Source organism: Argiope bruennichi, chromosome 8 (assembly GCF_947563725.1).
Source record: "Argiope bruennichi chromosome 8, qqArgBrue1.1, whole genome shotgun sequence".
Classification (NCBI taxonomy): domain Eukaryota; kingdom Metazoa; phylum Arthropoda; class Arachnida; order Araneae; family Araneidae; genus Argiope; species Argiope bruennichi.
Genome location: NC_079158.1, coordinates 120,378,146 through 120,394,582, shown reverse-complemented (window position 1 = coordinate 120,394,582; position 16,437 = coordinate 120,378,146). Strand labels below are relative to the sequence as shown.

The 16,437-nt window shown below is 30.4% G+C and overlaps 1 protein-coding gene across 1 annotated transcript; it reads left to right on the top strand.

The window, feature by feature from the left end:
- The first annotated feature begins 10,270 nt into the window (after nucleotides 1-10,270).
- Nucleotides 10,271-11,457, top strand: LOC129981260 (hydroxyacylglutathione hydrolase, mitochondrial-like). The gene has a single exon (XM_056092030.1). It carries the CDS (start codon nucleotides 10,340-10,342, stop codon nucleotides 11,114-11,116), a length of 777 nt encoding a protein of 258 aa, XP_055948005.1. The 5' UTR covers nucleotides 10,271-10,339; the 3' UTR covers nucleotides 11,117-11,457.
- The last annotated feature ends 4,980 nt before the right edge of the window (nucleotides 11,458-16,437 follow it).

The following is a 16,437-nucleotide window of genomic DNA, read 5'->3' as shown; positions in this document are numbered from 1 at the left end:
GCAAATAGATCCATGAGCTGACGTTTGTTGTAAAAAAACTTTAATACAAACAGAAACAACGATATTTATGTAAGTATTTGCACAGAATAATGAGATATGCGTGCAGTGACTAAGTGTTTGTGATCAGGTGCCCTAGTTCCCTCAGAAGTAAAAGCAGATGAACAACTAAGGCACCTATTAAATAAGTGGGATTTCATACATTAAGTCTTTCTATTATTATCTTAGTAAAAATCCAAAAAGGAAACATCTGGTGATCTCAGTGGCCATATTGTTAGACATCCCATTTCCAGTCCAGTAATCTTGTTGTTTACATCTATATAATAGCGTGTAAATGTGTTGTAATGCCCCACCGTGCTGAAACCATCTCTATTAGAACTTGAAGGTTGTACGATATCTCCCCGATATTATTTGCGATTCCGAATGCTAAGTAATATTAGGATTTTAGCAATACTGAAGGAACTTGACAGTGGATTCGTTGAGAGGCTGTCTGAAGCAACAACTATGCTTTCCGGTAACGCTGTAGATTAGCTCCGTTATATACTACATTACGCAGTATCTGTTTCTCCTATGAAACTGTTCTGATTAATGAATGTGTACTCATCTACAGAGTTACTTAAAATTGCCACAGCATCCTTCATGTGGGATATCTACAGTGATTTCTTGCACCGTCATCGCAAATCTGACGATGTAATAGTTAAACTAACAGATTTTTTAGGGGGTGAAGTAGGTTTAGTTTAGTTATATTAACGTCCCATTTTAAAGCAACACTAGGCCCACTTTCTTATATTAGGACTGCCCTCTTAATTTTGAACCGTGGTCAGATGACGAAGATAACACGAGAGCTAGCACTTCTCTCTCGAAACTTCCACACCACACCAGTGGGAGAACGTTTGGCCTCAACGGATTTAACGTGCACCAGACCAGTTTGCACGACGGTTCTTCGTTGGAATCGGGTCTCGAACCTGAAACCTCCCGATTCCGAAGTGGAGATCTTACCAACGGATCACCGCGACCGGGGGTGAGGTAGGATCTTTCGGTGCAAGAGGAACATGCTGCTGCAAACAAATGATGATGACAAATGAAAACGTTTCATAAAATATATAAATTATTAAAAAAACGTTCATATGCTTTAAGCATAAAATTACATGGTATGAGAAAATTTAAAATGCAGGTATAAAATTCAGAAAGTCGAGAGATATAATGCAAAAAAATAAAGGTTTGAAACCATGAAATAAATAAATTAATTATAAGTAATATGTATTTTTTTTTCTTTTTGCGATTTTGACCTAGGTACATCACCTTATTTAAAACAAGAAGCACTAAAAGAAAATCATGGTTCTCACTCTCTGTTGTGGGTGATAACGGAAGTGGTAGGTGGCACTGTTGCGCCACAAATGTATTCAAAAGTAGTATTACTCAAGTGAAGCCCTTGAATGAAGGACACTATTCTTGATGCTGCAGATTTTTTATGCGTGTATGTTTGTGTCTGCCGTCCATTTTAGAGTTGTGTCTTTAAAAACTTGCAAGCTCCCTAAGAAAATCTCCACATCATTATGACACCACTCACTGATAAGATTGAGGTAATTCTTGATCCCTCACTCTCGTTTTAGTTTAGTTATATTAAAATGCCGCTTAATCCCTTGCCTGCCCTGGGCGTATATATACATCTCCCTAAACCGATGTGTTAACTGCCCCTGGCGTATATATACGTCTCCCAACTATATACGTATATATACGTGACACTGGGGGCCGAATCTCGCAAGTTATCCTCGTTAGGTAAGGAGTTAAAATCAACAGTAAAGGTATTTCGATGACGCTTGGGCGGCACCTCCACTCCACAGCTTCGTACGTCACCAGCAGGTTTAATTATATTAACGTCCCATTTTAAAGCAACCCTAGTCCCCCAAACCCAAAGCCCTCCAGCCACCTAACCGAGACCTTACCGCTAAGCCACCGCGGCCGGTTTTCACTCGACCCTATCATTGAAGACACGTAAGTAAAAGAAATGTATGTTGTTATTAGAATAGGTGCAGTGAATTTCTCTATAAATTCGTTGGCATTGTAATTAGCAGCAGCATCTTGAATATCAGTAGCGTTATCTTGACTTTTTGATGCAGATGCATCTATAGACATCAACTTGCTGTTATGCCGGATTTACACTAGGTAAATTATAAGACAGCTAGTAGGCAGGACATGCATAGAAAGGGACTGATTTATGTTTGCCACAGCTCCATAAGAGAGATTCAGGCATTCCATACTTGTTTATAAATTGCCATTTTGGCGCCCCTGAATTTTTCTTTCTCTCTGCGTATCGTATTAAAATGATGGATATTTATACAAAGAAACTTGGTAAAATAAAAAAAAAAAGCTCAACACACCTAAATTTGGAAAACTATAGAAAAGAAATGACAAATAAAATTTTAAAAAAACATAACCTCGCATCAGAAAAAACAAAGAGCTGAAAATGTCAGAATTAATCTATGATAAGTGATCAATTTTTTTAAGCCAAAACACCCGCCAAATTCTTCAAATTCATGAGCAGTAAGGGAAAAAAAAAAAAAAACAATACAGCGGCTTGTTGTTATCCAGACGGGACAAGTACTTTAATGGGCCGAACAGCACTTTTCAGTCTTTCTACGAATGCACTGTCTACTGGTCGAGTGTAAAACCACCTTTAGAGTAGGTGCAGTGAATTTCTCGATAAATTCGTTGGCATCGTAATTAGCAGCAGCATCTTGAATATCAGTAGTGTTATCTTGACTTTTTGATGTAGATGCATCTATAGACATCATCTTGCTGTTAGATTCTGCTGAAATCTGTCAGAAAAATGTTCCCAGTCCATCATCTAATCAAACAGATGACTGATAAATCATCCTCCAGATCACGATGATAACTAGGATGATAGCACACTAGATCCGCCCATTAACAATTTGTAACATATTTTCATCACGATAATAAAATTACATATTGCAATACTCACCGAACAAACTATATTATCACTTTGAGAAAAATGCCGGTAGCTTCAAGTTGTGACTATTTAACCCTTTAAAGGGCCATTTTTTTCTAGTCATATTATATTAAAATATTTTTAGGCTTGAAATTTGAATAAGAAAAGGGATTCATTTAACTTATTAGATTAATTTGATTTAATTAATTAATTAATTTGGTTAATTAATATTTAACTCTTTAACATCCAAGCACTTTTCAAGTGGCACTCCCTTTAACATCCAGACTTTCTCAGCGTGTCTCTGAAAGACATGGACTCTTCCTAGCTGAGGGACAGTTACACCCTGCACTGTGAAGTAATAAAACTGTCGACGCTCTACCTTGAATAATTGCCTTGCGGTTTTCGACAACGAGATTCATTTTCCATCAGCTTAAGAGTTTTATTCTAATGTATTTATATTTTTAGTGTGAAGTGTTTCGCTCATCATCTTTGTGGGATATTTTTTAACAAAAAATTTGAAATTTATTCTATAATTTAGAAAATAGTTTTTTTTTTGTAAGTTTTATGTTAGGCTTCCAAACCATTTAAATAAAAACTGGTTTTACTAGCAATTTCAAAAACATCTTTATGTTTCATTTAATTTTAAATAGGCTTTTACATTTTTTTGTTGCCAAAATTAAATAATATATCATGTATTACCATGTAATTTTTTTTTTTACATAGTAATGTAAAACATACATTATACACATATCAATGCAATTAGTACATTTTTTTACATAGTATAGATGTCAATGCTTTTCAGAGATAAACAAGATAATGTTTTAAATCTTCATTTAATACCGAAATAAAAAATGTTATTGTTTTTTTTTAAAGATGTTTCAAAAATAATATATTCGTTCAACACTCAGCTAAGATTTTTTTTTATTGTCTTTAGCATTTTTTTTTAGTATAAACGATTATCTTTATTGAATTTTTAAATATAAAATATTATTTTGCATTTTCGATAGTGATACTAAGAGAAAAGTTTTAAAACTTTAATTAAATTTTTAAAGAAGTTTTCACAATTTTTTTTTCAAAACCTTACGCATTATTGCTTTTACATTAAATAATCGAAAAAGAATGTAGGGTAAATATAAATTCCAAAAATATCTTTATTTTGCCACTCATTTTTACTAACCTTTTAAAATATAACTAATAAAAATGTTTTCTAACCAAGGGAATATATTACGTCAAACGTTATAAATCTCATCTATCGAATTGTTTCGATAGATGAGATAACATATTTTTAAAACTTCATTTAATACTGAAATACAAAAATTTATGAAATAAAATTCGGGGGAAAAATTACTCAGCGAAATATATTTCGAAAATACATTCCTTCAGTTTTCAGCCTGAACATTTTACTAAAACATTACATTCTTCATAAACTAAATATGAAGATTTAACACATTTAAAATTACATTCATCATAAATATTACTTTTTTAGTATGAACTGTCATTTTGAATTTTTCTTGCTGAATTTCTGATTTTAAAATGTTATGTGAAGTTTTCTATAGTATTGTTAAGACAAGATAAATTTTTGAACCAAAGCTTCATATTAAATTTCCACAAATTTACACACGAGGGAATCATTTGTAAATTTTTGATAATATGTACATTATATAACATTTTTTGACTCCTCATCTCTATCACTCTCGTTCATCTGACCCTCGTTAGTTTCATCTCCTGCTTCTTTGCTTAGAATAAACGAGAGATCAGCTAAAGTATCATTTTTTGGCCAACCATCGTCTTCGCAGATTGATCACTGTCACTTTCATCAGAATCAAGTAAAATTGCTTTAATTTCTTCTTCAGTGTGTTCACGATTTCTTTTACTCATAATGAAGAAATAATAAGCGTTTCAATACAAAAATTACTCTGATAATCCAAACAGCCGATTCACAGTACATAAAATAAAGAGTAGAAATTCACAACTGAAGAGAAATTTTTAGAATTGCATTCTAAAAAGGAACTCAGTATTTATATAACTTATCTCACTCTTTGAAAAGGTCGATAAAGAATACTCCCAAACTGTTTTTTTGTCTTTTAATTCTATTTTAAAAGCGGTAGTTTGTACACGGTTTTAGAATTTCCGACAGTCCTTTGATGACAGAATAAGATGCTTGGAGTGTAAAACGACTTCCTCCCATAGTAGCAAGTGTAGCTACCCATTTTGTGAGAAAACTGCATGCAAACATGTGAAAAGGGCGTATTGACAATGCAATGGTTTGTCTTTATATCATTACAATAGTCTTATTACTGAAAAGGGCTTCTGATGCTTGTCCGAAAACTAAACAACGTGTCGGTATCCTTATATATCATTCATCGTTACCAGAGAATTTTAGTGGAAAATTTCTTTTATAAATGGCCATAAAATCTTTCCAATTTTGAGCTAACAACACGTGAAAATAGAAACTAAAACCCTTTCAAAATACAAAATATACGCCAACAACCTATTTAGTGAATTCCTCCTCAACCCCTACCGCCCTAAGGCACAGGGGAAACTACTGTGAAAAAGCCGCTATTGTCGAAGATAACGAGGACCTCCTGGAGTGGGCAGTAGAGTAGCCGCTTTTAATACCCATCTCCCCTAAAACGGCTAGCAACCGCCCCAAACCGACCGACGTGGATGTTATAGGGTAAATTCTCAAACCGCCCCAAACCGCCCCGCTGGAATCGAGAGGGTTAAGTAACAAATCAAGACACATCATTTTGTGTAAGATAAAGAACTGAAGCCTCTAAGTTTCTGACTTACTAAAAAAATTTGTCAGAACTTATGCCAACCTACATAATTTCATACAAAGATTGATAAATTTGGCGGGAAGCATACTTTCCACGGCCCTAGAAAGGGTTAAAACGAGCCAACAAGGATAAATTATTTTGTCTAACGGAATTGGACGAAGTTATAGCAAACCTTTTATTTATTTTCAAACTACACCCACCGTACAATTTGTTTTGTTTATTTTCCAATTTCATAAGATTCAGTAAAGATTTTTTTATTTTTTCTTCTGTATTTTAATGCATCTTAAAAATATAGTTTTTTTGACACTATTTATATTCCCAAAGCTAAATTTCTTGTTTTTCACGTTTGTCAGGTAGCATTCTTAATATCCAAACCTTTTCTGTGACTGTTCTTCGAATATTTCTAAGTGTTTTTCATTTTTTCAAAAGAAAAAAAAAAGAGACAAGCTTAAACAATTGGACGAAATTTTAAAAAAACGAAATGAAAAACAAGGCTTTTTTTTTTAGTTTAGTTATATTAATGTCCGTTTTAAAGTAACACTAGAGTTATTTTGGGGCGGATCTTGTAATACTGAACTGCGGTCGGATGACGAGAACGACACATGAGCTGGCGCCCTCCCTCTCTCTCCAAACTTTCGCAATACACAACCGGGGGAGGATTTGGCCCCGACGGATTACCGAAGCCGAGATCTTACCACCAGACCATCGCGGCCCCAAAATGAAAAACAAAGATCTCCCATCGGGCATTTCCAATCTTCTCTATAAAGGGGCCTGGATGCCATTTGGGTCTTTAACTTTTTTGTGAGGGGAAATAAAAATTACAAACGCGAGCATGTATTATTAATGCATGCTTATTCAATGCATGATTTTGTTTTTGCTAATACATCAATTACTTCAGAAACATTACAATTTCTTTTTATGCTTAATATATCGAGTGCATTTAAGAATTCTGCACACATGCTTGACCGAAGATAATTTTTTATTAGTTTTAATTTGACGAAAGAGCGCTCAGCACTTGCTGTAGTAATTGGCAACACAAAGAAAAGTTTTAACGCAGTTAAGAAATTTTGAAATAACACAATATAATTATCGTTTAGTATGTACTTCGATACATGTCTTGTGCTTTATTTAATCTCTGTCATTCAAAATCAAATCCCTTAGCAAACCAATTTCCTAAATTAGGTTTTCTTTTACATCTTTGTTATAAAATTTTACAAGGTTGTTGGAAAATTTTTTTAGTTCACGTTTTTTTAGAGTTTTTATATAAATAATTAATTTGAAATCAGAAATAATATTTCGTATACTTTCAAATCTATATTCTATTTGTACAATAACAGTGTTAAAAAAAGTAACATCTAAATTTTTCTACCGGGATTTTTATAACTTTGTCTTCTGCTAATTCGGAATATAATCTTTCCCTTTTACGAATTCGTTTTTCAGGAAAATGTTCTGAAATGTTCAAATTACTTGCCATCACTTTTTCTTTGTCTAAAAATGTGTTAAATTTTGTTCTTAAATTTTGGATTTCAGTTTTAATTTTCTTGACTAGATAGAAAGTCGAGTCAGGACAATTGTTTTTGCTTGAAATAGTTTATTGATAGTGTTAATTTTGGACAATATTGAAAACCATACTATTAAACATAAAGTAAAGGGCATTTCTTGTATTACATCCAATAAACTTTTAGCTTCGGATACCGCTGTATTATCGTTACTTACATCAATAAATTCTTGTAGGGCATTACAAGTTTGCTCAAACTTGTATACACTGCTTTAACCGAATCTGTTTTGGCTTCCCAACGAGTGTCACATAATGGTTTAAGAGTAGTGTTTAAATGCTTTTGTAGAATTTCCCATCTCTTTTGCAAATGCAGAAAATAAGCAATATAAGCGCTGCAATATCCCCCCCATCTCCAATTATTATTTTTTTTTACAATATATACCCCTGGAAGCGGCATCACAAATTAATAAATTATAAGAGTGTGATAGACAAGGCACATAAACCGCATGTGGGTTCAGAGAAAGTATTCTAAATTGTACACCTTTATATTTTTCTTTTATTTTATTATCGTTGCGGTATGGCTCTCTACAGTTCCTAATATTTAAATGAAGCTCACTTAATCTTTCCAATTGGGTTTTTACTAGTTTTTCTCCAGTCTCATAACTTTCTTCAATAAACCCTATAAATGACTCGCTTATAGTTAATCTTTTTTCTTCAAATCTTTTACACCTAATATTGATTGAAGTTTGCTCTTTGGGAAATATTAGGTGCATAATCCTTTTGAATACTACTGTACATGACTGCTTTTATATCGTGTTTAATTTTGTTAAGGACTTCATTTCCTAACGCAGAAATAATTTACTCTTGTGATCTATGTGTTAAATAACACACAATTCTGTTTTTCGAATTTATTATTTTGTTTATATGATCGATTAGCACAGGGTCGTATTTACTTAATAATTCTTTTAAACTTAAAAAATTTCCATTATTAAGCGTGCCTATTACTTCGTGCGTTCCTCGAAGTGGAAAATTATTACATGTTAAAAATATAATCACATCTACAATTCTTTGAAATAGTAATTTAAGTCATGTCGTTTCCTTACTTAACTTGATTTGTTTATCAATAGTCGAACGTAAATTTAGTTGTTTTAGTAATTCTTCCCAAGAAATAAACGAATTAAAACGACACTAGAACGCTTATTTTGAATTATAGTTGACAATTTTCTCCAGTTATTATAGTCTCCTATAAATTGTGTAAATTAGTCATTTCTTCTTTTGGGAAACAGTATACAACAAAAACAAACTGCTGCGTCTTGCGTTTTTAAATAAATTAACTAGCTGCGAAGTTGGGTTTCACCATTTGTCATTTTTTTTAAAGTAGTACGTAGTAGGAAATTATCTACCTTCAGCATTTTTAACAAAAACTCCTTTGTGTTGTACAGGTCCGATTTTAAGACAATCCATTTTAAATTTATCCAATATAATACTTAGCCATAAACCAGGATCATTTTTACTCTCTTGATCGTATTTGTTATTGTTATTTTCGTCATTATTTTCTGATATGGTCATATTTGTATAAACACACGGTTCTTCAACGCATTTCATAATTTTTCAACATTTTCATTGCAAGACTACGAAGTGTGCAGCGAACATTTTTCCCTTGTTGAAGCTTGAATTGTATCTTATTTTTTCCAGAATTACTTCGTAACCTTGAAAATAGATCTATTTTGACTTCATGAAGTTTAGCTTTTCTTCTTTTTTCTTTTCTGATAATTTTCTTTTTTGACACCCAGAGTGATATTTCTTTGGAATGGATATCATTGTATCTAACAATAATAAACAGTTTATAGTATGAATAATCAAATTACTATATGCTATAAGCTATTATCTAGTTGGTGAGGTAAGTGCCTGTAAAGTTACTTAATTTATATTTATAATATATTGCGCAGTTGTATTAGACTATAATAGTTTGAACAATTTAATATAAATAAACAAAACAGATGCACACATAAAAAATATTACATTAGACATAGAAAAGAGTATATGACTGATGATTTACAAATTCATTTGAACACAATTTATCATCGATTTCTGCCTTAATTTAATATGTCTAGAGAGGATTCTTTATTCATAAAAGAAGGTAGGTATCACTGCGATTGTTGCCTAGTAACGGCGTCAGTCGACGCTCAACCACATCCACGTGGAAACAAATTTGTATGCTTTCAGTATGTGTAAACGTTATTATTGTATAGAACATTATTTTAATTCTTGTTCACGATAGGACCCCCTGAATAGCAGATCCCTGGTACATAGTATCTGCCGCTACCCCCCTCACAGATGGCCGGCAGTGCCATTGAGGCATAAAAAATTACTTCTAATTTGGATGGAAACAGTAAATGAATTGCTTCTTGTACGTTGTAATTCATTCAGGAAAATCCAAAACATAGTTTGGAACACTGTCTATGAAGAACTGAAAATAACAAATCCGCATTCTTCACAGGAGGAAAAGGAATTCATGGTTGTGGTTGAATGGCTGGCAAGGTTTAAAAAGAGATATGATATTAAAATATGATAATGCATCATCAATGCAATTAAAAAATAATAGGAACCAGGAAATTCGATCTCAAGAATTCATAAAAAGGATGCAGTTCGCAACACAGGTTCAATTGTGATAAAATTTATTTGCTATAAACGAGCTTACCGAACTATCAACAATTGATGAGAAAAAAAATTTCTGTGCATAAGCCGCGACCTCGCATCCAATAATATATGATGAATCAATAGACAGAACTTTTGGGCTTTTACAAAGTTGGTGAATAGAAATTTAGAGGAACAAATTTTATTACTCTCAAAATTGAAATGATTGGTCTGCGTGATTGACTGTCGCCCTTTTTCAAGAGTTCAAAGTTTGATTTTTATGCTGTTGTAATAATAGTGAACAAAATATCACTCATAATGATCCTGTGAATTAGAAATTTTAATAGTGTGTTTATTATTAGTATTGGCCAATCATAATTTAATATATAAAGCTAATAACTGTAACTGTGTCTAAGCTTTTGTTTATTATTGTTTGTTCGCTACTGTTTCGGTTTCAAAGTTGCGTTTTGTGTCAAAATGAAAGTTAAAATATTAAAAGCTCTTGATGACAATTACATGTATCTTATCATTGACGAAAAAACTAAAAAAGCAGCTGTTGTAGATCCCGTGGAACCTGCAAAAGTCCTGAAAGCAGCTGAAGAAGAAGGTGTGGATTTAACGACAATCTTAACTACCCATCATCACTGGGATCATGCAGGCGGAAATGTGGAGTTGAAATCCATGAAAAGAAATATCAAGGTAGTTGGTGGAGACCAAAATATTGCTGGTTTGACTGATAAGGTTACTCATGGCGATACTTTGCAAATAGGTGAACTGCATGTAAATTGTCTCTTAACTCCTTGCCACACGCGTGGACATATTTGCTATTTTGTTGAAGATGAAAATGGTGGACAACCAGCAGTGTTTACTGGCGATACTTTGTTTTCTGCTGGATGCGGGAAATTTTTCGAAGGTACACCGGAACAAATGTATGAAGCATTAGTAAGAATCTTGGGTAATTTGCCAGACGATACTCTTGTTTATTGTGGACATGAGTATACTGGCAATAATTTAATTTATGCTCGTCACGTTGAGCCTAATAATCCTGCTATTAAAAGTAAGCTTGACTGGGTCCTAACTATGCATACAGCTGACCAGCCAACAGTACCTTCAACTATTGGGGATGAGAAGACCTTCAACCCTTTCATGAGAGTGAAGGAACCTTCTGTACAAAAACATGCTGGTTCCACTGATCCAGTTGCTGTTATGAATTTCTTGAGAAATGAAAAAAATCATTTTTCAAAGCGAATGTAATTAATTTGTATGGTTTAGAGCCAGATTATTATGTTTTCATTTGTGGTCTGGGATTTGTGTGTCTATATATATATATATATATTTTAACTTTGTGTCATTGTTCAACATTATATAGATTTTGCAGAATTATTTAAACATTTACATTTTGAAAGTAAATTGTTCTCAGCCTAATGATTAAATTTGTGAGCTAATCTTAGTATTTAAAAGTAATTTTTTTTAAAACAGATAATAAAGTTAGGTTGTCAGATTTTTTATTTCAAAATAAGCTATCGTGGAAATTTGGTTAGATAAAATTCTATGTAATATGGAAGCCTATTATAATATTGATACTATAAATTTTGCATACATTCATACATTAAATGTGAAAAATGTTTATGTATATTTTGTTGTTGATATAATAAATACTTATTATTTCACTATTAACTGTTCAGTTTATATTATATATATAAAATAATACATAACACACACTTCCATACTTTTTTTAATGGAGTTTTCATTATTATATTTAAAGATTTCTAGAATTCTGTTAAATCTGAAACAAATACATTATTATAAGATCAACAAAGTTTTAAAAAATGCATGATATAATTTTTTTTAAATTGGATATAAAAATTATGCAGAAAAATATTCACAATAAGAAAAGAATAAAATTAGAAAACCTGCATTTTGAAAACAAAGAACAGATCTAATATAAAAGTTAAATTTCAAAATAAATTTTATTTTCATCATTCCAAATTGTGATCTTTACTATTATCAAGAAATTCTTTTGAATTATAAAATGATTAAAAGAGATTTCATAAAAAGGTTTGTACAACAAAATAATATAGGATTTCGCATTTACAAATATTTCAGCAGTGTTTACATCAAAAATCTTGGAAAGATTATTCGTTTTATCATTAAGATATATTTTTAGAAGAAAATTTATGAATTAAAAGGTTTGCATTTGATTTATACATTAGTTTTCTGTCAATTAAATATTGTTTGTTGCGTTTTTATGTAAATGGCGTTTTAGGTAGGTAATATGAATTGCCATGTTTTATGATGCTTTTTGTTGTTGTTAATTTGGTTGGCAGTTACTTATCACAACTGATTTTTAACTCCAGATTGGGTTATTTTATTGATATCATAGTCTGGAAAATTTAACTCGTATACCTCTTCCTTTTAAAAGATGAGTTTTAACTGGTATTTGATACAAGAATTTAAATATTTTCCTCATTAATTCTGTGAGGAATTTTAAAACTTTATTCAATTTCTCTGAGATTATTATTCTTTTTATGTTAACAGAAATTCTTTAAATTTTTTTTTTTTAGTAAACATAATGATTTAATTATTTTTATAAAATTAGAAGATATGAGTATGCATTTTTGAAAAAAGAAAATGAAAAGTTAAGTGAGTAAATACCGTGATAATTGATCATATCATTATATATTACTAAAAATGACCAAATCAAATGGAAAGTGAATGTTATATGGTCTTAAAATGTCATTTCTACAACTGAAAAATTACATACATAAATATATTGACAGTACAAAATATATGTTATATGTATATTGTTATTCGTTTTTTTCCTGTTAAAATGATAACATATAACAAGAAGATATTAATTCACAAGTGAGGCCAAGAGGTTGAAAATTGAGTTCAGGGTGAGATTTAATATAATGCGAGTATACATTAAGAATATTCATTCAAAAAATATTAAAGCATAATAGAGAGTCAATTTCAAGAAAATGGTCCTCAAACTTTCTCCATAGCTTATAGAATATATATAGCTTATTAAGTGTCGCTGTTGCAGAGGCATAATTAGTACAGTGGATGAGGCACTGGCACAGCATTCATGAGACCAGTTCGGGCTTCGGTTACTATTTTCTACTTTTTTTTAAATTTGTTTTTTCCCTAGATTATTTCAAGTTAATTTAACAGTTTTAATTAATATGTAATTCCTTTTTTACGTAAAAATAAATATTTATTCTCTTAATTCATGGAGTATAATTTCATTTATAAAAGAAAAATAACTATAAGAATGAATGCATTTTTTTAAATATCCAAAATTATTTAAATTAATAATTTTAAAATTGTTTCAATTAATATAAAACTCATTTTTGTTTGGAAAAGTAAATGTATTTTCTGTCAATACCTGAATTTTAATTTTTTTAAATTAAAAATATGGTTCCATTTTTCTTTAAATTACAGGTAGGTTTAATTAATATGTAACTCTTTTATAAATCAAAAATGAATGTTCTCAAAATAAGTATCTCAAAAGTAAATGATCATTCACCTTATACTTGAATCCTAATTTTATTTTTTGAGTAGGAGATATAATTACAAACTTAACTTAAATGTTAATTAAATTACTGATATTATAAAAATATTTCATTAATTTTTTTGTTATATACTGGCTGGTACCTGGTACGTTGCTGCCGCAGAAGAAATAATTTTGGAAATATCATTTGAAATAGCTACCTTGTTTATTAAGGAATTATAGAAAGAATGATATTTACTGTCTAGTCAATAACGAACGCATTCAATGAAATTGAATGATATAAAGGAAATTATAAATAAAATTTGCTTTTATTTTTACTTCATTACTCAACTATACTTCAGAGTAGACAATATTTTCTGTTTTTCCATCTTTGGCAAAAAGAAATAAATTTCTTGGCTGTCCGATTAGTGAGTATCTAACACTCAAAGCCATGTGAAAAACATGGCTTTTGTAGGTTCAAAGCAATCAATTGGCAAAGTAATATCGCCATTGGATGAAAAGTACAGTGCATAAAATACAAACAAACATAAATTCATGTTTATATATTAGATATAATAATTATACCATGCCTACAATTATTATATCTAATATATAAGTTCAACTTATTGCTTCGCGCAAGTGCAAGTAATTAGTTGGCAAAATTTTATCGCAATCGGATGAACGGTATGTCAGCACATAAAATACGAACAAACAAAAATTCATTTTTATATATTAGATAAGAAAGAATGGTAATTATCGTAAAAACAATTAAAACAAGATAGATATATTTTGACAGCTTGCACAAATGATAAATAATGATTATACACAAGAGAAACCTTAAAGGAATCAATCAGAAAACAAATTTCATTTACCTGCAAACAAATTTGTTTTTATTCAGAAAATTGGGCAGCGCACAAAGCGTATTATATAATGTTACTAAAAATTTTGTGCCATCTGTGTTATCATTATTAAAATCCAAAAAATTTTATTTTTTAATGATTTTAAGATAAAAACAGTTATTTTGAAATATATTTATTGTTGAAATTATATTTATAATTATTTTAATACTTAAAAATTAAATTGTAATTCAAGAACCATATAAATGTTCAAAATTATTTTTTAAGAAATAAGTTATGTATTAAGAGGAAATACATTTATTTTCCCATTAAAAAATGAGTATCACATTAACTAAAACCATTTTTAAATTTTAATATAATTTAAGTACTTCTGAATATTTAAAAAATGCATTCATATTTATAATTACTTTTCTTCTAAAAATAAATTACAATCTAGAAATTAGAACAGTAAATATTTTTGCATAAAAATGAAAAACATATTAATTAAAACTACTAAATTAATTTAAAATAATCTAGAAAAAAAAAAGCCGAAAATGCTAACCAAGGACCAAACTTGGGTGTCATGAATGCTATAACAGCACCTTATCCACTATAATTGTGCCTTGGCAATGGTAACACTTTATTAGTATATAAACTATGCTGAACGTTTGAGAACCATTTTCTCGAAATTGACTGTCTATTATGCTTTAATATATTCGTCAGTGAACATTCTTAATGTATACTACCATTATATTAAATCTCATCCTGAATTCGATTTTCAACTTCGTGCCCTCCCCTTGTCAGTTTTCATTTTCTTTTGATTTAGCCATTTTTAGCTATAACTTGCATACTGATGGTACTTAATATATGTGATTCTCCTCCCCCTATTAGAAATAACATTTTAAAACAAGAATACATTTAAACGTTTTTCTTTCGATTTGCTCACTTTTAGCAGTATCCTGACAATATGAATAATAATGCTAAATGTGCTTTGGTTTGCGAAGTCTTGTTGGAGATGGTACCGAAAGGAGAAATGAATTTGTAACATGTTAAATATTTACTAATTATGATAAGATGAACCCTCTAGTTTTTTGGGAAGATATAAGTATTAGACTTCAAAACCATTAAGATTTATTTTAAAAATATTAAAATAACTCATTACTAAAATAATCCGAACAGAGAAATCTTTTACTAGAACCAATGTAAGTAGAACACAATGACATACTTTATAATCTTAAACTAATATTCTTTTTACCTTGCTTTGGGCTACTCTAAAACAAATTTATCATAGAACCAAGTTTTGTTTTATTCCGAAAAAATCCTTAGATACCATAAACAAATGGCAGTTAAATAAATTATAATAAAAAGTATTTGAAATTCTTTAATTATTAGATGTCATTAAATTTGCTTAGTTGGCAGAAAACTATTGAAATTGTACAGAAAAATATTTGAAGTTTGCCTTGTTGAACCAATACTTTTGATACTTTTCCATTTAATCGGGTTCCAGACAAACTCAATCATTTAGTAAATGATAACTCTCGTAATAGGTCTGGATGGTGTTAATGGAATAATGCCATATTCAAGTTTGACATCATTAATGGGAAAATACCAACTTATGTTTCCTAAGACAATAGGATATTCCCTGCAATATTTTCCTTATTTCTTTCCCTGTGGTAAATAATGGAAATGAACATATATCTCAAAGAAGTATATGCTATCGGAAGACTTATACATAATGTGCTGCTTTTCTTCTACATACAAACACTAATCCTGTTATTAAACTGACTATTTAGTCATCTGTAACTGGATTGGACAGTAATCCAGCCAACTTAAACTTGCATCAAACTTGGTAGGGAAAGGGGTTTGAAAGAATAAATTAGAGAGAATGCATTTTTGGTTGTTTTGCTTCAGCATGCTTTTATTTATGCATTATTGAATGGTGAAATTCATATTAATTAAATTAAAAATGGTGTATTTTATCGAAGTGTAATGAAACTACAAATAGCGAGCAAAGGTGAAATACAGGTTATTGTATTCATAATGAAACAAATTTTGCTCAAGTTTTTGCTATGTTTAACTCAAGTTTAAAACCAAAATAATGCCAAATTTGATTTAAAAACTAATGATGGTAGAAGTAACATACAATGCCATTGGCAGAAGGAAATGTTGCACTGTTATAGTTACAGCGTCTATGAATTTGGTAAGACACAAGTAAGAATTCTAATAGAAATTCACTACTATGTTAG